The sequence below is a fragment of the Pseudophryne corroboree genome, chromosome 2, assembly GCF_028390025.1.
Source record: "Pseudophryne corroboree isolate aPseCor3 chromosome 2, aPseCor3.hap2, whole genome shotgun sequence".
NCBI lineage: Eukaryota > Metazoa > Chordata > Amphibia > Anura > Myobatrachidae > Pseudophryne > Pseudophryne corroboree.
The window spans coordinates 401397107-401419630 of NC_086445.1; the positions used below are offsets into that span (position 1 = coordinate 401397107).

At 47.3% G+C, this 22524-nt stretch overlaps 1 protein-coding gene across 3 annotated transcripts in view; it reads left to right on the plus strand.

Annotated features, from left to right (window-relative positions):
• The window catches only part of UPF3A (UPF3A regulator of nonsense mediated mRNA decay), a 178857-nt gene that overhangs the window by 128266 nt on the left and 28067 nt on the right, over positions 1–22524 (plus strand). For 2 of the 3 annotated variants that reach the window (XM_063953397.1, XM_063953396.1), the window contains 2 exons: positions 1880–2037; positions 8649–8946. In XM_063953397.1, coding sequence (XP_063809467.1) covers positions 1880–2037; positions 8649–8946 — 456 coding nt within the window. The remainder of the gene's footprint in view (positions 1–1879; positions 2038–8648; positions 8947–22524) is intronic. The other variant, XM_063953398.1, reaches the window with a different exon arrangement.

The window sequence follows — 22524 nt, forward strand, 5'->3', positions numbered from 1 at the left end:
TTTGTATGCTCAACTCCTGAACATAAGCGGTGCGAAAACATGCAAGATATGTCTGCAAAACTGCTAATGCAAATACCTGTAACATCTGTTACTAGAGTATACACATACAGCTGTGTAGAATGTATGAAGCTGTGTCTTTTTCAGCCAGGCGTCTCAGAATACAACCAAATAGTGCAGTAAAATGTCTTAAACTCCATAGTGAGCACTTATTTGGTAGATATGTAGCATATTAATGGTATGTGCAGCTAATTTTTTATATAAACCTATTAAGATTTTTTTCAGTTACTGAGGGCCTTATGCAGAGTCTCAGGTAAAACGGTCACAGTTCCGTCCGCATCCAGTAATGGGATAGTTGGTTGCATCTGTACAACCACAATACCCCCAGGCTTCCACTTGTAAAAGCAGCTGGCATAGTTATTGGCCCTCATTCTGAGTTGATCGCTCGCTAGCTGCTTTTAGCAGCAATGCAAACGCTAGGCCGCCGCCCTCTGGGAGTGTATCTTAGCTTAGCAGAAGTACGATCGAAAGGTTAGCAGTTCTGCAACTAAAAAATTTCATGCAGTTTCAGAGTGGCTCAAGACTTACTCCTAGCTTGCGATGACTGCAGTCTGTTTAGTTTCTGGTTTGACGTCATAAACACGCCCTGCGTTCGGCCAGCCACTCCCCCGTTTCTCCAGCCACTCCTGCGTTTTTACCTGGGACGCCTGCGTTTTTTAGCACACTCCCTGAAAACGCTGAGTTGCCGCCCAGAAACACCCACTTCCTGTCAATCAAACAACGACTAAAAAGCGTTGCTCGAGCTTGTGTAAAACTACAAACTTTTGTGTGAAAGTACTTAGCGCATGCGCGCTGCGTACCATGCGCATGCACAGAATTGCCGTTTTTCCACCTGATCGCTGCGCTGCGAAAAACGGCAGCGAGCGATCAACTCGGAATGAGGGCCTTTATCTGCAAATGCACCAGCCCTATCCTTGGTTTTGAAAATCTAACTGAAGTCAGATGGCTTTCTTCATACACTCTTGCTGAATAGCCCGTAATGCTGTCTACACACTCATGAGCCACTTATCTTATGTGAGAGTACCACGTTACAGTCCCATTGCCACCAAGTAATGACCATTCAGCCAGGAGTGACATGTACCATGCATGTACAGTTTTACTAACAAAAACAAAACAGATCCTTATGCATTCCAATAAATATGTCATTTTGCCTGGGAATTAAATGATAGGCCTATTTCTATCATTTTTAAAAAGGAACCGGCACATAATGTGCCATTGGCAATTTAGTAAGATTAGGGAGGGTGGCTGTATAAACAGGATTAGATTATTTGCAATGTATTGTTATTTGTAGATCTATATTAGCCAAAATAGGTGAATGGAAAATACTGTATGAAATAATACAATCTGCCATACAGTGTATTACAATGCTGAATCTATAGGTACACACAGAAACTACCCTATTCATTACTATACCTTTGTTTGCTCCTAGAAGTCAGACCCTTTGGTGTGTAAAATATCATGGGGGCTATTCAATTAGCTCTGTTAATTTGGGGTTAATTTCAGAGCTATTAAAGTCAATCCCCTGTGTATTCAGTTGCCTTTTTAAGGCAATTTCGCCACTTTTTTTTGTTTTGTGAAAAGACGCGGGCGAAAAATGCCTCAAAATCAGTGCAAACAGCCCACTTTTTCGCCAGTGCAGGTGAAAAAACAAATTCACTGATCCACATGTTTTTCGCTCCTGCTGAATTTTTCACCTATTATTCACGAATTTAATGTACATTTGCATCTTTTTACTGCAAAAAATGCTAATTGAATACCCCCCAATGTCTCTTATTATTTAGTGTTTTCATTTATTTTCACTGTAAAATATTCCTAAATTTAGCTTCTTAAGAAACCTGACAAGAGCGACGACATAATCAATGAGAAGCAAAAAGAGAAAATAGAAGACATTGAGCTAGAGGAAACAAAATGGGAAAAGTCTTCTTCTGGGATCATCAAAATGAGAACTTTTGACCACTTTGTCAAGGAACTCAAGGAAAAGTAAGGGTCCATTGTTTGAGTTCCAAGACATTCCATTGTACTTGAAGTTTTAATGAGTTGTACTCCAGTAGAGAACCAGCAATGACTACACTTATTAACTTTACCGTAGACTAGGAATAAGGAGATTTATGGTAAGAACTTACCTTTGTTAAATCTCTTTCTGCGAGGTACACTGGATTCCACAGGGAATAACATCGGGGTGTAGAGTAGGATCTTGATCCGAGGCACCAACAGGCTAAAAGCTTTGACTGTTCCCAAGATGCTCAGCACCGCCTCCTCTATAACCCCGCCTCCATGCACAGGAGCTCAGTTTTGTTAACCAGTCCAAAGCAGTAGCAGGTAAAAGAGACGACAACTGTTACTAGCCACAGATACCACATTCTCATGACAGGAGAAGGTATCAGCGGCTAATGCCATACCAACCCAAAGAAGCTAAGTGCGTCAGGGTGGGCGTCCTGTGGAATCCAGTGTACTTTGCAGAAAGAGATTTTACAAAGGTAAGTTCTTACCATAAATCTCCTTTTCTGCAGCGGGCTACACTGGTATTCCACAGGTAATAACATCGGGGATGTCCTAAAGCAGTTCCTTATGGGCGGGGACGCACTGTAGCGGGCACAAGAACCCGGCGTCCAAAGGAAGCATCCTGGGAGGCGGAAGTATCGAAGGCATAGCATAGAACCTTATGAACGTGTTCACTGAGGACCATGTAGCCGCCTTGCACAATTGTTCAAGGGTCGCACCACGGCGGGCCGCCCAAGAAGGTCCAACAGACGGAGTAGAATGGGCTTTGATGGTAGCAGGAGCTGGAAGGCCAGCCTGTACATATGCATGTGCAATCACTATTCTAATCCATCTGGCCAAGGTCTGCTTGTTAGCAGTACAAAGAGAGAATCAGACTCCCTAACGGAGGCTGTCCTCTTCACATAGATACGGAGAGCCCGTACCACATCCAAAGACCGCTCTTTGGAGGATAAATCCGGAGAGACAAAGGCCGGAACCACAATCTCCTGGTTAAGGTGGAAAGAAGACACCACCTTAGGTAGATAACCAGGGCGCGTCCGAAGAACCGCCTGGTCACGGTGAAAAATCAGATAGGGGGACCTACAAGACAAGGCACCCAAATGTGATACCCGTCTAGCAGAGGCAATAGCTAGCGGAAACAAGACCTTGAGGGAAAGCCACTTAAGGTCCGCAGATTCAAGAGGTTCAAATTCAAATGCAGACTCTTGCAAAGCCTCCAGAACCACCGACAAATCCCAAGGAGCCACAGGTGGGACATAGGGAGGTTGAATCCGTAAAACACCCTGAGTGAATGTATGAACATCAGGAAGAGTCGCAATTTTTCTCTGAAACCATACCGACAAGGCAGAAATATGAACCTTGTGGGAGGCCAACCGAAGGCCCAAGTCCAGGCCCTGTTGTAGGAAGGCCAAAAGTTTGGCCGTACTAAACTTGTAAACGTCATGATTGTTAGATGCGCACCAAGCAAAGTAAGAATTCCAGACCCTATGGTAAATCCGAGCAGAAGCCGGCTTACGGGCCTTCAACATAGTTTGAATGACCGCCTCAGAAAATCCTTTGGCCCTCAGTACGGAAGCTTCAAGAGCCACGCCGTCAAAGCCAGTTGGGCCAAATCCTGGTAAACACAAGGGCCCTAAACGAGAAATTCTGGTAATTGCGGAAGTAGAAGAGGACGCTCTAGCGAGAGACCCTGTAGGTCTGAGAACCAATGCCGTCTGGGCCACACTGGAGCTATTAGTAGAAGGATTCCTCCTTCTTGCTTGAATTTCCTCACTACTCTGGGCAGGAGTGACACCGGAGGGAACATGTACTGCAGCCGAAAGTTCCATGGAATTGCCATTGCGTCCACGAACGCCGCTTGAGGATCCCTTGTTCTTGCTCCGAAGACTGGAACCTTGTGATTGTGTTGAGACGCCATCAGGTCTACATCTGATAGGCCCCACTTGTCCACTAGGAGCTGAAATACTTCTGGATGAAGGCTCCACTCTCCGGCGTGTACATCCTGGCGACTAAGGAAGTCCGCTTCCCAGTTGAGGACCCCCGGAATGAACACTGCCAATATGGCTGGCAGATGGCGTTCCGCCCATTGAAGAATCTTTATCACTTCCATCATTGCCATGCGGCTTCGGATGCCACCTTGATGATTTATGTACGCCACCGTGGTGGCGTTGTCTGACTGCACTTGAACAGGCCTGTTCAGTACCAGATGCTGGGCCAGTTTCAGAGCATTGAACACTGCCTGCAATTCCAGAATGTTTATCGGGAGGAGAGACTCCTCCCTGGTCCACCGACCCTGAAGAGAGTGTTGCTCCAACACCGCGCCCCAACCCCTCAGACTGGCATCCGTCATCAGAAGGACCCAGTTGGAGATCCAGAAGAGACGAATCCTACTCAATCGTTGGTCCTGCAACCACCAGGTCAGTGACAGACGGACCTCCGGAGACAAGGAGATCATTTCAGACCTGATCCGGTTAGGCAGGCCGCCCCACTTGGCAAGAATCAGTTTCTGCAGAGGGCGGGAATGAAATTGAGCATACTCCATTATGTCGAAAGCCGATACCATGAGGCCTAGTACTTGCATCGCTGAGTGTATCGACACACGTGGACGAGAGAGGAAGCAACGTATCCTGTCCTGAAGCTTCAGGACTTTCTCCTGTGAGAAAAAACAACCTCTGGATGTGTGTGTCCAACAACGCTCCCAGATGCACCATGCTCTGGGCAGGGACCAGGGATGATTTCTTCCAGTTGATGAGCCACCCATGGGCTTGCAGAAACTGGACCGTCAGATCCAAATGACGGAGGAGAACTTCTGGGGAATTGGCCAGGATCAGCAGGTCATCCAGATACGGCAGGATCCTGATACCCCGACGGCGGAGTGAAGCCGTCATAACTGCCATGACCTTGGTGAAAATTTGCGGAGCCGTGGTCAGACTAAACGGTAAGGCCAGGAATTAGTAAATAGCAAGCCGCAGGTATTGCTGATGTGACATGGTAACAGGGATATGCAGGTAAGGATACCATATAGTCCCCTGGTTCCAAAGCCAGGACAATAGAGCGAAGGGTCTCCATACGAAACTTGGAAACCCTCCCAAACTTGTTCAAAGATTTGAGGTTGAGAATGGGCTGGGAGGAACCATTTGGTTTGGGGACTAGGAACAGCGTTGAATAGTACCCCCTGACCCTCTGAGCCCAATGCACTGGCACTAACACTCCGGTGTCCAGGAGGGAATGTACCACTAAACGGAGAGTTGTTGCCTGATCCGAAGGGATGTCCGTCAGGCAACAGCGAGGAGCGGGACGCTTCTTGAAGGATATAGCGTATCCGTGAGTGACGACTTCCCGTACCCAAGCGTCTGAAGTGGTCTTCAACCATACCTGGGTGAACTGTAGAAGTCGGCCTCCCACCCTGGGATCTCCCAGGGGGAGGCCCGTCCCGTCATGCCGCAGGCTTGTCAGATTTGGAAGCAGGCTGACGGGCAGCCCAGACACGTTTAGACTTGGGCTTGGTGGTTTTGGAAGTGCGAGACTGTTTCGGGTACGCCTGACCCTTTGCTTTACCCGAGGGTGAAAGGAACGAAAGGAAGTACTCTTAGCCTTCGGGGCCGAAGGAGTAGTACTAGGCAGACGCCAAGTCAGCGACAATCTTGTTGAGATCCTCACCAAAGAGGATGTTTCCTTTAACCGGGAGCACCTCCAGGGTTTTCTTAGAGTCCAAGTCCACCGACCAGGACCGTAACCAGAGAATACGGCGAGCCAAAATGGATGTCGTAGCAGCCTTGGCCGCCAGAACACCTGCATCTGAAGCTGCTTCTTTAATGTAATGAGATGCCGTGACAATATAAGAGAGACATTGTCTGGCATGTTCAGGAAAATTGAACGGAAACTCAGCCTCCATTTCCTGAGCCCACGCCTCAATAGCTTCTGCGGCCCAAGTAGCCGCAATCGTGGGCCTATGCACAGCCCCTGCAAGGGTATAGATAGCTTTTAAGCAGCCTTCCACACGCTTATACGTCGGCTCCTTGAGAGAAGTGACGGTAGTGACAGGCAGAGCAGATGAAACCACCAGCCGAGCGATTTGAGAGTCCACCGGCGGTGGCGTTTCCCAATTTCTACTCAATTTCTACCGCAAGGGGATAGCGGGATAACATCTTCTTGTGCGGGGTGAATTTCTTTCCTGGGTTCTCCCAGGATTCCTGACGTATTTCAACCAAGTGGTCAGAATGAGGTAAAACCAATTTATTAACCTTCTGACGTTTGAACCTGTCCAGTTTCTTAAATGTAGTAGCAGGCTCAGGATCATCATCAATCTACAGAATGAGCCTGGTAGTCTCTAAGAGATCAGGAACATCCACCTGTGAAGCAGATTCTCCATCAGAAAAGTCATTATCAGAGTCTGTGGGATCAGTATTCACGCCATCTTCATCGGAAGAGGTATTCAGAACATGCGTGGATTGAGGGGAAGTAACAGCCTGCTTAGAGGACTTCTTAGGTTTAGTCTTAGGCGGGCGGGGGTCAGGAATACGTTTATCCAAAAAGTTATTCAAGTGCTGTAACTGAGTGGACAGAGCATCTGTCCATGGCGGATTAACCGCAGGGACCATAAAAGGCTGATAAGGCACAGGAGGTCCCATAGCGGGCGCAAGTCTAGTTACCAGCGTAGTCAGTAAATTAGAAAAGGCAGACCAAGGCGGGCCCTGATGTGCCCCCGTTGTAACAAACTGACTGGGGGGTACAGAACCCCCAAAACCTGAACCCTCCGCAGCCATGTTATCCTCAAATGCATCTGGGGCGTCATAACCGCACACGGCAGAATCAGCCCCAGACCCATCGCCCCCTGTAGCTGACATAATATGAAAGCGTAAACCACGGGCGACACAGTACAGTATCAGTAGATAGAATACCTAACACAAACCCCCCCGTGCAGTGTGACAGCACAAACAGAGGATTTCTGAGGTAAAATGTGACTGAAAAACAGAGAAAAATACAAAATACATATATCCTGTGAAATACCTATATTATCTAATAACCCTGACGCACAGAGCCCCCTCAGGTTATAGAATAGGGATAGCAGTAGGAGTAAGATACACAGAGTAGAGATCACCCAGCAGCTATATGCACACACACACACAAAGTCACATGTACAATGCAGGAATTATGACAAACAATAAAACTGCACTGGACTAGCAATACTATTACTGAGTAAGGCTATGTATATAAATAGATATATCAATGCACAGTAAAAACTGGATGAATATCACAGGGTACTTGTACTAAATAACCCTGAAGTAAGCACTTGTTCTTAACTAACACTGTCTAAACGACATGTAGAATACTTAAGTGTCCTGTAAATGCACAGCACTGATGATGCAGGTGGCTTTACAGAGGAGGCATCACCCAGCAGTCCCAGAATCAGCACTGCTGTGTATAATGGCGCCCAAATGCTGACAGGGAGTGAGGGAGACAGAGAGATGCCGCTCCAGGTCGGGAACATTTACTCTAAATGGTGCCATGGGGCTGGGGGAGTGGCTACAGGCCAGAGCCTTATCCTCTTGCTGGACTTCACCACCGGGTGCTGCGGGCCTTAATAAAATGCATTATAGCCTAATCCGACCTGTACCCTTGCCCTGGTGGTCTAGTGGGGTCCCTGTACGGACACAGTGTCCACGCCAGCGCACGCGGCCTGCCTCCTAATGGCCGCACCGGATCGCGATTTCCAGTGGGTCCCGCCTGGGGGACCCTCTTACCTCCTCCCTGAGTGCGGCCACGCGATCCCGGAGAACTTCGGTTAGTGTGTGTGCCCTGGGTGAAGAACCGGAGCCTCCGCTGTAAGTACCCGGCAACCAGGGATGCGGGAGTACACAGCGTCGCTGGGGGAGGTGATGGAGCTGCAGCAGGAGATATCAGAATGATATCTAGCACTAGAGTGCCTCTGCTGCAGCCCTTGAAGTCTTCTATCTTCTACACCCCAATGTTATTCCCTGTGGAATACCAGTATACCCCGCTGCAGAAAAGCAAACTAATAAACTTTGGGGGCCACATTAGGTGGCCCTCTTTAACACTTAAAAGGGTCACACTTTTAATGTTAGTAATTAGTTATGTTAATACATTTAGGGGTCTATTTACTAAGCCTTGGATGGAGATAAAGTCGCTGGAGATAAAGTACCAGCCAATCGGCTCCTAACTGTCATTTTTCAAACACAGCCTGTGGCATGACAGGAGCCGATTGGCTGATACTTTATCTCCGGTGACTTTATCTCCATCCAAGGCTTAGTAAATAGACCCCATAGTCACTGAACCAGACACATATAATAACATATCAGCAGGACTTTTAAATAAGCATTACAAGCCACAGCAAGCAAATATGAGAACATGAAGGCAGGAAATAGGAGCAGCAAGTGAAGCCTTGGAGGGCTGAATACAGCCCCAATACTGCCTGTTACCCTCACTGTCCTAGGCTGTTGATCGGTTCTGTGTGTATGGCATTAGAAGGAGAGATCAGCAAGGAGCCCAGATTTTGTCCCATATAAAAATGTAATTGGCTTATTTTTGTGCGCAGAAAAACTGATAACATAGTTATACTCTTTTGTCAGGACTCAGAATGAAAGTGACAAGGAACAAAGAGATAATGACAGGAGATTTCGAGATAAAGAACAAGAAAGGCAAAAGTATCAGCGCATGGAGGATGGCAGAAAATCGAGAACCCACTTTGAGTTTGAGAAGTTAATAAGGCGGAATGAAGATGACCAGAAATGGGGAAAAGCATACAACCAAGACCGGGTCAAGAAAGGAAGTCACAGCAACAGCTTTTCAGGGGATGCTGTAGACAAACTGGGTAAAGAGGACAAGTGTGATGACATGGCATCCAAAAAGGAGCGCATAAGAAATAAGGTTCTTTTTTTCTTTTAGGATCATTCTTCATTAGCCAAATATACCCATAAAAAAATGGTCCTTATGCACCAATAAGAAAGCATACAGAAGCACATTACATTTACCTTGTGTAAAAAAACATCATTTTTTTCATGCAGCATTTTTCTGGATATTATTAATGTAAATGTACATTGTGTTGACTAAACTTAGTGAGTCTGTTTTGCCAAAATACGTTGAACATGGTGAGTAGTAGGAGAGATGTGTTCTGTCATTTTAAGTCAGTGATAAGAACGTTAAAGTTTTATGGAGAAAAATAGAACACCAGTCAATGGAAGGAATGAAGACAGTCAACATGAATTAATAAAAGCTGCTTTTACTACAATTCACATTAACTGTCAGCCAGTATTTAAGGCTAAAGAATTTTGGACTATATATTTTGGGGAGGCATTTGTGCAGGGTTGTTCCTCCCAGGGAGCAAGGTAAGATGCTTGTCTCAGATAATATAATCATACAGTAGGTGCAGCAAAGACAAGGTTCTCACTGAACCTTCTGGATGCTAACCTGCCTCATCCAGCACTCTGGTCACTGGTTGCCCTGCAGTTATTGACTGCACAACAAACAACATCAGTGCCTTGCAGTCATTGTTGCATGAGGTATGCGGGTGAAAGATCAACAATGTATAGTTTGACAGTCAATACAGTAGGTCGACCATTTTTGTGTCACTATTTCCATGTCGCCCATTTGAACCTGACAACCTTTCATCTGTCGACATTTTGTACCTGTCGACCTAATGCATGTCGACCACCATGGTATGCATGGTGACTGAAAGAGAAAGAAGAGTAGGGACAGGAGAGGGATAAGAACATTTCTCCCTTTCCTTCCCCTATTCCATTCAGCACTTAGTTACTGGCAGCTATGGACCTTGGTGTTCAGGAAAGGCTGTGACTAGAACGACTAGTCATATGCTGTTTGTTGCAGTGTTTAGAAAGATTTATTGTTCATCTGTAGCAGTCATAATAATTTGCAATTACTTACAGTCTCTTTTCCTATCTAACAGTTGTAATAATGCCTCGTTTTATGTATTTTATTATACAGCTGCTGATCAATTCAACATCAGCTAAAGAAAATACCAGTGTTAATGCTAACAGGGAAAGCAACCTCCAGTGGGGATTTAGTTAATCTTCAGGCAGCCACTTTGTCAACTATGAGTTTGTCAGCAACCTGATGTCAAGCATGTCAGTATAAGTTTAAAAATGATGCCGTAGCATCATGTGTAAACTTACAATGCCAACACAGTTACAGTGGCCCTCATTCCGAGTTGATCGGTCGCAAGGCGAATTTAGCAGAGTTACACACGCTAAGCCGCCGCCTACTGGGAGTGAATCTTAGCTTCTTAAAATTGCGACCGATGTATTCGCAATATTGCGATTACTAACTACTTAGCAGTTTCAGAGTAGCTTCAGACTTACTCTGCCTGTGCGATCAGTTCAGTGCTTGTCGTTCCTGGTTGACGTCACAAACACACCCAGCGTTCGCCCAGGCACTCCCACCGTTTCTCCGGCCACTCCTGCGTTTTTTCCGGAAACGGTAGCGTTTTCAGCCACACGCCCCTGAAACGCCGTGTTTCCGCCCAGTAACACCCATTTCCTGTCAATCACATTACGATCGCCGGAGCGATGAAAAAGCCGTGAGTAAAATTACTTTCTACATAGCAAAGTTACTTGGCGCAGTCGCAGTGCGAACATTGCGCATGCGTACTAAGCGGATTTTCATTGCGATGCGATGAAAAATACCGAGCGAACAACTCGGAATGAGGGCCAGTGTTTTAACTAACTTTAGTACCATCTTACTTGCATGGACATCACTTCTTGTTTACATTGTTATCCATAGGGATCCCACACACCTCAATCCGCCGAAACTCTCTACCGATTTGCCTAAACACCACATTCCATCCAGAAAAGCCTCCACTTTTGAGGACTGTGAATCAGGAATAACCTACCGAAATTGAGTTTGTCTTGACCTTCTTCTCATGAACAAGTAATAAAATATAGGGGGTAATTCAGACCTGATCGCTGCTGTGCGTTTTTGCACAGCGTGCGATCATATCTGAACTGCGCATGTGTACGCACCACAATGCGCAGGCGCGATGGACCGCAGCAACAGGAACACCGGTCAGTGACGGGCTGGTGTGATAAATCCGATCGCACGGGTATTCGCAAGGTGATTGACAGGAAGAGGCCATTTGTGGATGGCAACTGACCGTTTCCAGGGAGTGTCCGGACAAACGCAGGCATGTCAAAGCGTGTTAAGGGAGGGTGTCTGATGTCAGCTCCGGCCCCGATCAGCAAGAAGCCAAACGCAGCGGCTGAGTGAGTCCTGAGCTGAGAAGAGACTGCACAAAATCAGTTTGTGCAGCTCTGCTACACATCCGAATGCACACTTGCACAGCAAATTCACCCTCGCCCTGTAGGCGGCGACTGTCTGATCACAGGGTAGCAAAAACCACAGCCCAGCGATCAGGTCTGAATTACCCCCATAGTTTCAAGAATAAACATCCTATATTTTTATCCTTTTTAAATATGATTAAAAGGCTAAGCGGTCTATTTACTAAGCCTAGAATGGAGATAAAGTGGATGGAGATAAAGTACCAACCAACTAGCTCTTAACTGACATTTTTCAAACACAGCCTGTAATGTGTCAGTTAGGAGCTGATTGGTACTTTATCTCTGTCCACTTTATCTCCATCCAAGGCTTAGTAAATAGACCCCTTAAACTCGATTTACTGAGAGACAAATGCTGAGAATCTAAGGTATGTTTTTGCAGCCACTCTTTTTTCCGTTACAGAGAGATTTTAAAAACCGAGATAATGATTTGCATGAGCACTGCTAAGAAAGATTAAAGTATAATTTACATGCATAATGTGACAGGAAACACATAGATGGAGTACAATCCAACACACTTTATTTTGACCTCAGGCAGGATTCAGTTTCACATGCAGGTTTTGCAGGTGAAGTTTTACAGGCAGTTTTCTTAAAACAGCAGTATAACATTCCAAGTTCTGGTAATCAGAAACAGTGCATATTCCAAATGGCTCCTAACGTATCTCCAGACCCCCCAAGCTATCGCCTGGCCATTTGCTGGCATCAGAAGCAATGACCTACTGAACAAAACACATTTTTAAAGACAACAGACAATGTGAAGTGATTAGCCCAGATGTGGCTTACCACAGACTCAGCTTAAACCCGGATTGTATTCCATCAGACCTGTTGCTGCTGATCCAATCCTGCAAAAACCTGCCATTCTACATTAACCTCATGTGGAATCATGTTGTCCCTGCCACACTCCTCCCCCTTAGCTTCAACCACTCTGGTGAAGCTATGACTTCACCCGGCAAGTTTCCTGCCTCACCCATACCTATTTGCTACATCCGTCCGGCAACACACACCTCAGCTAGCTTCCACAGATCCCCTTCTTCACCCTCGTCCTCCCCTAGTTTCATCACAGGGATGCTAGGAGAATCAGGACCCATACAGTTTCTAGGAAGGGCAACTGAAACCAGCGAGTCACATGAGCATTCACCTCCTTGTTTGTGTGCATCCTCTGTAAGGGTGCATGGTCGGTGATTAGCCGGAATTTTCGCCCCAACAAATAGTATCTCAGTGACTCCACTGCCCATTTAATCACCAAGCACTCCTGCTCCACGGTTACGTACTTGCATTCTCTGGGCAGCAATTTCCGGCTAAGGTAGAGGATGGGCTTCTCTTCCCCTTCATGCCCCAGAAATCAGGTGCTTGCAATACAGGCTCTGCTCATAAAGCTTGCCTTAAATCCTGCTAAGCAGTCGCTGCAGGCCTAGACCTTACTACCTTGTCTGGGGACTGTTCCCTCAGACATGCAGTTAAGTGTGCCGCCCTGGTGGCAAAATCGCATTTGAACCTACGATAATAGCCCACCATACATTTTGGCTTAGGACATGTGAGGATTGCTTCCACTGTGCTGGGTTGAGGTTTAACTTGCCCTCGGCCTACAATATCCCCCAGATACTTTGCCTCCACCATTCCAATGGCACACTACTCCAGGTTAGCTGTGAACTCATGTGCCCATAGAGACTGTTACAGTGCCTCCACCTTTGGAAGGTGTGACTTCCAGTCAGAGCTAAAAATTACAATGCCATCTAAATATGCTACTGCGTATTCCCTGCCGGAGCAATTTATTCATAGCTCTCTGGAGAGTTGCAGAGGCCTCATACAAACCAAAGGGCAGCACTTTTTACTAGAACAAACCCTCTGGGGTAGAGAAGGCTGTCTTTGCTTTGGCAGCTTCCGTCAGTGGAATTTTCCAGTACCCCTTTGTTAAATCTAGCTTGGTAAGATTTAATTTCTCTTACGTCCTAGAGGATGCTGGGGTCCATTTAGTACCATGGGGTATAGACGGGTCCTTTGGGAGCCACTGGCACGTTAAGAGTTTAATAGTGTGGGCTGCCTCCTCCCTCCATGCCCCTCCTACCAGACTCAGTTTAGAAAATGTGCCTGGAGGAGCCGGTCACAGCTAGGGGAGCTCTTAGGAGTTTTATCTAGTTGGTTTTTTTTTTTCTAAGAGTGTTAGGTACAGGGAGGCTGCTGGCAACAGCCTCCCTGCTTCGTGGGACTTAGGGGGGGGGGGGTAGGAACCAACTCTAGAAGTTAATGGTTCTCTATCTCCGCTGACAGGACACTGAGCTCCTGAGGGTGCTGATCGCAAGCCCACGAGGCGACCGCTCACTCCCGCAGCACGGCCGCCACCTCCTAACAGAGCCAGAAGAAAGAAGAGTGGTGAGTACAGCGCTGGTGGCCCCGGTTAGCGGGTCGCCGGCGGGAATGGTGGTGCAAGGGTGGGAGCACAGCTCTGACAGGCTGCGCTCCATACAGGCGCAGCAACATATGTATGTAGAAGCTGCTGAAGGGCGTCCTGGGCCAGCAAGATCACCCTACACTGGTGTACATAGCTAATGGGCTAATCCCGCTGTTAGCACCATGAGACCTCAGACCAGTATAATCATTGTGCGGGAAGCCGCGCGCCATTACAGGGGGCGGGGCTTCTCAGAGAGGATCCAGCACTCACTAGCACCATTTTCTCTCTGCAGAATGCCTAACAAGACGCTGACAGGCAGCACTGAACCCCACATAACTCCAGTTACTGTGGTACCAGGGTGTTATAGACGGGGGGAGAGTGTAGTTAGTACTATTCAACCTATTAAGGTTCATTAGTCAGTGCCGGGCTTTTATCATAATAACTGTCCACAGGGGCACTGTGTGGCTGGATCCTTATACTCTGTGACTCTCTGAAGGTACTCTGGGGGAAACTGTGTCTGACATTTTCCTGTATGTGTGTGTGAGTGTATATAGCCACATTACCATGTCTAAGGGCTCTGTATCATGTGCTGCAGAGTGTGTATCTTCTTCAGAGGAGTCTATTCCATGTACTGCAATGTGCTTTCCCAGCCTTCTGAATCTGAACCCCCGTGGGTGGATTCTTTAAGGGGACTGAAATCCCAGATTTCATCATGGATGTCGCATAATGAGAAAGAGACGCAGTTTTTGAGAAAATCTGTAGAGGGGTTGCAGCATTCAGCTCCCACTACTTCCTATACTAACCTACATATCCAAAGAAGCGTACATTTGCCCAGATAATGCAAGTTGATACTGATACCGACTTTGATACAGGGGACGGTGATGGGGATATGCAGAAGGGTGATGCAACCCTTGCTAAGGGGGTGCAGCTAATGATTGAAGCCATTAGGGATGTTTTACATATTTCTGAGAAGGTTCCTGAACAAGTAGAGGAATCTTATTTTACGGAAAATAGGAAATTCTCGCTCACCTTCCTGGCTTCTAAGAAGTTAAATTCTTTATTTAAAAAATCCTGGGAAAACCCAGAGAAAAAATTCCAGATCCATAAAAGAATTCTTATTGCTTTCCCATTCCCTGAGGAGGATAGAAAGAAGTGGGAAAACCCACCTATAGTAGACGCTTCTGTATCTAGGTTGTCTAAAAAGGTGGTTTTACCTGTCCCCGGTTCAACCCCCTTAAAGGAGCCGGCAGACCGCAAGATTGAGACTACGCTCAAATCACTATACACTGCTACAGGCATGGCTTTAAGGCCCACTATTGCTCATGCGTGGATTTCTAAAGCCATAGTAAAGTGGTCCGGCACATTACTAGGCTCAAAAAGCCTTGAAAAAGTCCAAAAAAACGAAACGCTTGTCGGCGTTATGGCTGCTACCTGGTCTCACTAATGTTTAACACATGAAATAATATACCTTGTTATGAAAACAAATCTGTAAAAATAATAATTTATGCTGTTGTGAAACACTGCTGACAGGGGACATTAAGTATAGGAAGTTGCAGTAACAGAGGGAATTCCCCTGGAATCCAATGGGAGAACTGATTATTTACCAGAAGCTTACATGTGTTTATATACTATGCCAAATGCAGATCTAACTGTGCATATTAGCAGCTCCATCTAAGTGCATGAGGATATAATATGTACATGTAGATGTAACCAGCGGTGACACTTAATAGCTGTAGCATCTACAAATTAGTAAGAGAGCTATTTAACATTGCACATTTGACTATAAGTTTTTATCTCACATGGGCCCTCATTCCGAGTTGTTCGCTCGCTAGCTGCTTTTAGCAGCTTTGCACACGCTAAGCCGCCGCCTACTGGGAGTGTATTTTAGCATAGCAGAATTGCGAATGAAAGATTAGCAGAATTGCGAATAGAAATTTCTTAGCAGTTTCTGAGTAGCTCCAGACTTACTCTGCCACTGCGATCAGTTCAGTCAGTTTCGTTCCTGGTTTGACGTCACAAATACACCCAGCGTTCGCCCAGACACTCCCCCGTTTCTTCAGACACTCCCGCGTTTTTCCCAGAAACGCCAGCGTTTTTTCACACACTCCCAGAAAACGGCCAGTTTCCGCCCAGAAACACCCACTTCCTGTCAATCACAGTACGATCACCAGAACGATGAAAATTCCTCGTTATGCCGTGAGTAAAATACCTAACTTTTGTGTAAAATAACTAAACGCATGCGCTCTGCGAACCTTGCGCATTAAGCAACTAATCGCAATATAGCGAAAATCGGCAACGAGCGAACAACTCGGAATGATCACCATAGCTGCTAGTAATTATAAGAATTTACTCACCGGTAATTCTATTTCTCGTAGTCCGTAGTGGATGCTGGGAACTCCGTAAGGACCATGGGGAATAGATGGGCTCCGCAGGAGACTGGGCACTCTAAAAGAAGATTAGGTACTAACTGGTGTGCACTGGCTCCTCCCTCTATGCCCCTCCTCCAGACCTCAGTTAAGGAAACTGCCCGGAAGAGCTGACACAACAAGGAAAGGATTTGGAATCCAGGGTAAGACTCATACCAGCCACACCAATCACACCGTACAACTTGTGATAACCATACCCAGTTAACAGTATGAACAACAACTGAGCCTCAGTAACAGATGGCTCATAACAATAACCCTTTAGTTAAGCAATAGCTATATACATGTATTGCAGAGAGTCCGCACTTGGGGCGGGCGCCCAGCATCCACTACGGACTACGAGAAATAGAATTACCGGTGAGTAAATTCTTATTTTCTCTGACATCCTAGTGGATGCTGGGAACTCCATAAGGACCATGGGGATTATACCAAAGCTCCCAAACGGGCGGGAGAGTGCGGATGACTCTGCAGCACCGCATGAGCAAACTCAAGGTCCTCCTCAGCCAGGGTATCAAACTTGTAGAACTTAGCAAACTTGTTTGACCCCGACCAAGTAGCAGCTCGGCAAAGCTGTAAAGCCGAGACCCCTCAGGCAGCCGCCCAAGTAGTGTCCACCTTCCTTGTGGAATGGGCTTTCACCATTTTGGATGCGGCAATCCAGCCGCAGAGTGAACCAGCTGAATCGTGCTATAGATCCAGCGAACAATAGTCTGCTTCGAAGCAGGAGCGCCAACCTTGTTGGCTGCATACAGAATAAACAGCGAGTCAGACTTTCTGACTCCCGCCTTTCTGGAAACATAAATTTTCAAAGCCCGGACTACGTCCAGCAACTTGGAATCCTCCAAGTCCCTAGTAGCCGCAGGCACCACAATAGGCTGGTTCAAAGGAAACGATGATACCACCCTGGGAAGAAATTGGGGACGAGTCCTCAATCCTGCCCTGTCCATATGGAAGATCAGATAAGGGTTTTTACATGACAAAACTGCCAATACTGACACACGCCTAGCCGAAGCCAAGGCCAATAGTATGACCACTTTCCACGTGAGATATTTTAGCTCCATGGTCTTAAGTGGCTCAAACCAGTGGGATTTCAGGAAATCCAACACAACGTTAAGATCCCAAGGTGCCACCGGTGGCACAAAAGGATGCTGAATATACAGCACCCCCGGAACAACGTCTGAACTTCAGGCAGTGAAGCCAGTTCATTTTTAGAGAAAATGTATAGGGCCGAAATCTTGACCTTTATGGATCCTAATTTTAGGCCCATAGTCACTCCTGACTGTAGGAAGTGCAGGAATCGACCCCGCTGGAATTCCTCTGTAGGGCCTTCCCGGCCTCACACCAAGCAACCTATTTTTGCCATATACAGTGAAAAAGTCTTGCTGTCACGTCTTTCCTAGCCTTTATCAGCGTAGGAATAACTGCATCCGGAATGCCATTTTCCGCTAGGATCCGGCGTTCAACCGCCATGCCGTCAAATGCAGCCGCGGTAAATTTTGGATCAGACAGGGCCCCTGTTGCAACATGTCCTGTCTGAGAGGCAGAAGCCCTGAGTCCTCTGAGAGCATTTCCTGCAGCTCCGGGTACCGAGTCCTTCTTGGCCAATTCGGAGCAAAGAATATTGTTTTCACTCCTCCTTTTATTACAATTCTCAGCCCTTGGTTATGAGAGGAAGAGGAGGGAATACAGAGACCGACTGGAACACCCACGGTGTTACTAGTGCGACCACAGCTATCACCTGAGGGTCCCTTGACCCAGCATAAAACCTTTTTTAGCTTTTTATTGAGGTGGGACGCCATCTAGTCCACCTTAGGCAGTTCCCATCAATTTGCCAACTGCGTGAAGACTTCCTGATGAAGTCCCCACTTTCCCGGGTGGAGGTCGTGCCTGCTGAGGAAGTCTGCTTCCCAGATGTCCACTCCCGGAACGAACACTGCTGACAGTGCGCTTACTTGATTCTCCGCCCAGCGAAGAATTCTGGTGGCTTCTACCCTCGCCACCCTGCTCCTTGTGCCGCCTTGGCGGTTTACATGAACCCCTGCGGTCTGACTGGATCAGAACCAGTTGGTCGCGAAGCAGGATCTCCGCTTGACTTAGGGCGCTGTATATGGCCCTTAGTTCCAGGATATTGATGTGAAGGCAAGTCAGTTGACTTGACGACAGACCTTGGAAATTTCTTCCCTGTGTAACTGCCCCCCACCCTCGGAGGCTTGCATCCGTGGTCACCAGGATCCAGTCCTGAATGCCGAATCTGCGGCCCTCGAGAAGGTGAGCACTCTGCAGCCACCACAGGAGAGACACCCTGGCCCTGGGGGATAGGGTGATTAACCGATGCCTCTGAAGAGGTGATCCGGACCACTTGTCCAGTAAGTCCCATTGGAAGGTCCTCGCATGGAACCTGCCTAAGGGGATGGCCTCGTATGATGCCACCATCCTTCCCAGGACTCGAGTGCAGTGATGCACTGACACCTGTTTTGGTTTTAATAGATTCCTGACCAGTGTCATGAGCTCCTGAGCTCTCTCTATCGGGAGATAACCCTTTTCTGGTCTGTGTCTAGGATCGTGCCTAGGAGAGGCAGATGAGCTGTAGGAAATGACTGCGACTTTGGAATATATAGAATCCAGCCGTGTTGCCGTTACACTTCCAGAGAAAGTGATACGCTGTTCAGCAACTGCTCTCTTGATCTCGCTTTTATTAGGAGATCGTCCAAGTACGTGATAATAGTGACACCTTGCTTCCGCAGGAGCACAATCATATCCGCCATTACCATGGTGAATATTCTCGGGGCCGTGGAGAGACCAAACGGCAACATCTGAAATTGGTAATGACAATCCCGTACCGCAATTCTGAGGTACGCCTAATGAGGTGGATAAATGGGGACCTGAAGGTATGCATCCCTTATGTCCCGATTCACAATAAAGTCTCCCCCTTTTTAGGCTTGCACTGACCGCTCTTAGCGATTCCATCTTGAACTTGAACCTTCTCAGGTATATGTTCAGGGATTTTTAATTCAATATGGGTCTGACCGAACCGTCTGGTTTCGGGATTACAACATGGTCTAATAATAACACCCTCTTGTTGAAGGAGGGGACCCTTGACCACCACCTGTTAAAGATACAATTTGTGAATTGCAGATAACACTGGCTCCCTCTCTTGGGGGGAAGCCCGCAGGGCCGTCGGTGAGGGGGCATCTTCTCACAGTCCAGCTTGTGTCCCTGAGACACAATATCTATTGCCCAGGGATCGAACAGGGAGTGAACCCACTTGTGGCTGAACTTACGAAGGCGTGTCCCCACCGGGCCTAGCTCCGCCTGTGGAGCCCCAGCGACATTGGTGGATTTTTGTGGGGGTCCGGGGAGGACTTCTGTTCCTGGAAACTAGCTGCCCGGCTCTGACAAGAAAGGACGCCCCTCAGACTTTCTTGTTTCTTTATACGAAAGGCTGCATTTAATAATGTCGTGCTTTCTTAGGCTGTGCAGGAATATAAGGCAAACTAGCAGAATTACCAGCTATAGCTGTGGAGACCAGGCCCGAGAACCCTTCTCCACACAATCCTCAGCCTTCCATATGCCTCTTAAGTCGGCATCATCTGTCCAATGCATATTCTACAGGACACGTCAAGCAGAGATCGACAAAGCTTTGACTCTAGGACCCAGTATACTCATGTCTCTTTGGGCATGCTTTATAACTATATATCTATCACTTAAGACAGCATCTTTAATATATTTATATTGCATACTAGGGTCTCATCTCTGCTTATAAGGTACCTGTCCACGCTGCCACAGCGCTATAAACCCATGCCGACACAATCGCCGGTCTGGGTAGTATACTAGAATGTGCACGCTATCTGCAGGATCCCTGAGAATAGCAAGTGCTACCATCTGTGCAAACAGGACACCCCAGGGGAAGATTCTCAACATATCCTGGCCCTAGTGGGGAAAGGATACAGCCTGAGAATTCTCTTGTGGGAAGCTGCCGTCTCTTGTCTGGAGATTCCCGCTCTTTTTCCTCATGAGAGGAGGGAAATTTACCTCAGCATTCTTCCCCTTAAACATGTGTACTCTCGTGTCAGGGACAGATGAGTCATCAGTGATATGCAAATCATCTATTATTTCAATAATCATATATTGAATATCTTATAGCCATCTTGGCTGTAACTTTGCATTATCGTAGTCGACAGTGGAGTTAAACTCCATGTCGATACCAGTGTTTGTTATTATGGATAGTGAGCATTGAGAGACTCTGAAGGTCTCTGTGACATAGGGACAGACATGGGTAGATTTTCTGCCTGTTCCCTAACCTTTTGTGCAATAAATTCACCTTAGCACTTACACATATCCAAACAGGTGTCGGCGTTGTCGACGGAGACACCCTCTCACACACATATCCGCTCTATCACCTCCTTAGAGGAGCCTTTTACCTCAGACATGTCGACACACGCGTACCGACACACCACACACACAGGGGATGCTCTATTTGAGGACAGTTCCCCCACAAGGCCCTTTGGAGAGACAGAGAGAGAGTATGCCAGCACACACCCCAGCGCTATATAACCCAGGGATTACACTACAACTCAGTGTTTACCCAGTAGCTGCTGTATATACAAATTTTTTTGCGCCTAAATTTATGTGCCCCCCCCTCTCTTTTCACCCTTTGTGTACCAGGATACTGCCGGGGAGAGCCTGGGAAGCTTCCTTCCAGCGGAGCTGTGAAGAGAAAATGGCGCTGGTGTGCTGAGGAAGAAGGCCCGGCCCCCTCAGCGGCGGGCTTCTGTCCTGTTTCTGACTAAAAATGGCGGGGGTTTTACACATATACAGTTTTCCAGACTGTATTATGTGTATATATTGCCAAAAGGTATACTTATTGCTGCCCAGGGCGCCCCCCCCCCCCCCCAGCGCCCTGCACCCTACAGTGACCGGAGTGTGTGGTGTGCAGTGGGAGCAATGGCGCACAGCTGCAGTGCTGTGCGCTACCTTAATGAAGACCGGAGTCTTCTGCCGCTGATTTTATCTCCTTCTTCTGTCTTCTGGCTCTGCAAGGGGGACGGCGGCGCGGCTCCGGGAACGGACGATCGAGGTCAGGCCCTGTGTTCGAACCCTCTGGAGCTAATGGTGTCCAGTAGCCTAAGAAGCACAAGCTAGCTGCACGCAGGTAGGTTTGCTTCTCTCCCCTCAGTCCCACGTAGCAGTGAGTCTGTTGCCAGCAGATCTCACTGAAAATAAAAAACCTAACAAATACTTTCTTTCTAGCAAGCTCAGGAGAGCCCACTAGGTGCATCCAGCTCTGGCCGGGCACAGATTCTAACTGAGGTATGGAGGAGGGGCATAGAGGGAGGAGCCAGTGCACACCAGATAGTACCTAATCTTTCTTTTAGAGTGCCCAGTCTCCTGCGGAGCCCGTCTATTCCCCATGGTACTTACGGAGTTCCCAGCATCCACTAGGACGTCAGAGAAAAAGATAATACAATAGCAGCCTAATAATTTTGTGAGAATTCAACTAGAAGCTTACATATGTCGATATAATATGCTAAATATTCAAATAATTATACGCACTAGCAGCTCCACTTAATTGTATGAGAGTATAATTAATTTATACATGCAGATGTAACCAGTGGTGCCACCCAAATACTGCAGCATCTATAAATGAGCAAGAGAGTCAGTTAACACTGGCCCTCATTCCGAGTTGTTCGCTCGCTAGCTGCTTTTAGCAGCCGTGCAAACGCTAAGCCACCGCCCCTGGGAGTGTATCTTTGCTTAGCAGAAGTGCGAACGAAAGGATCGCAGCGCGGCTACAAAAAAAGATTGTGCGGTTTCTGAGCAGCTCCAGACCTACTCCTAGCTTGCGATCACTTCAGACTATTTAGTTCCTGTTTTGACGTCACGAACACTCCCTGCGTTCGGCCAGCCACGCCTGCGTCTCCCCTGGCATGCCTGCGTTTGTATCTGACACGCCTGCGTTTTTCCACACACTCCCCGAAAACAGTCAGTTACCTCCCAGAAACGCCCACTTCATCTCAATCACTCTGCGGCGAGCAGTGCGACTGCAAAGTGTCGCTAGAGCTTGTGTAAAACTACTACGGCTGTTGTGAAAGTACGTCGCACGTGCGCACTGCGCCGCATACACATGCGCAGAAGTGCCGCTTTTCTGCCTAATAGCTGCGCTGCGAGCGAAAACAGCTAGCGAACAACTCGGAATGACCACCACTGTACATTTAATTACAAGCTTTTACCTCACATAGCTGCTAGTAACAAAGATAACATGATAGCAGCTTAACAATCATGTGAGAATTCTGTCACAGGAAATACACCCAGTGACTTCACTCAATAGCTACATTTTGTTTACTTG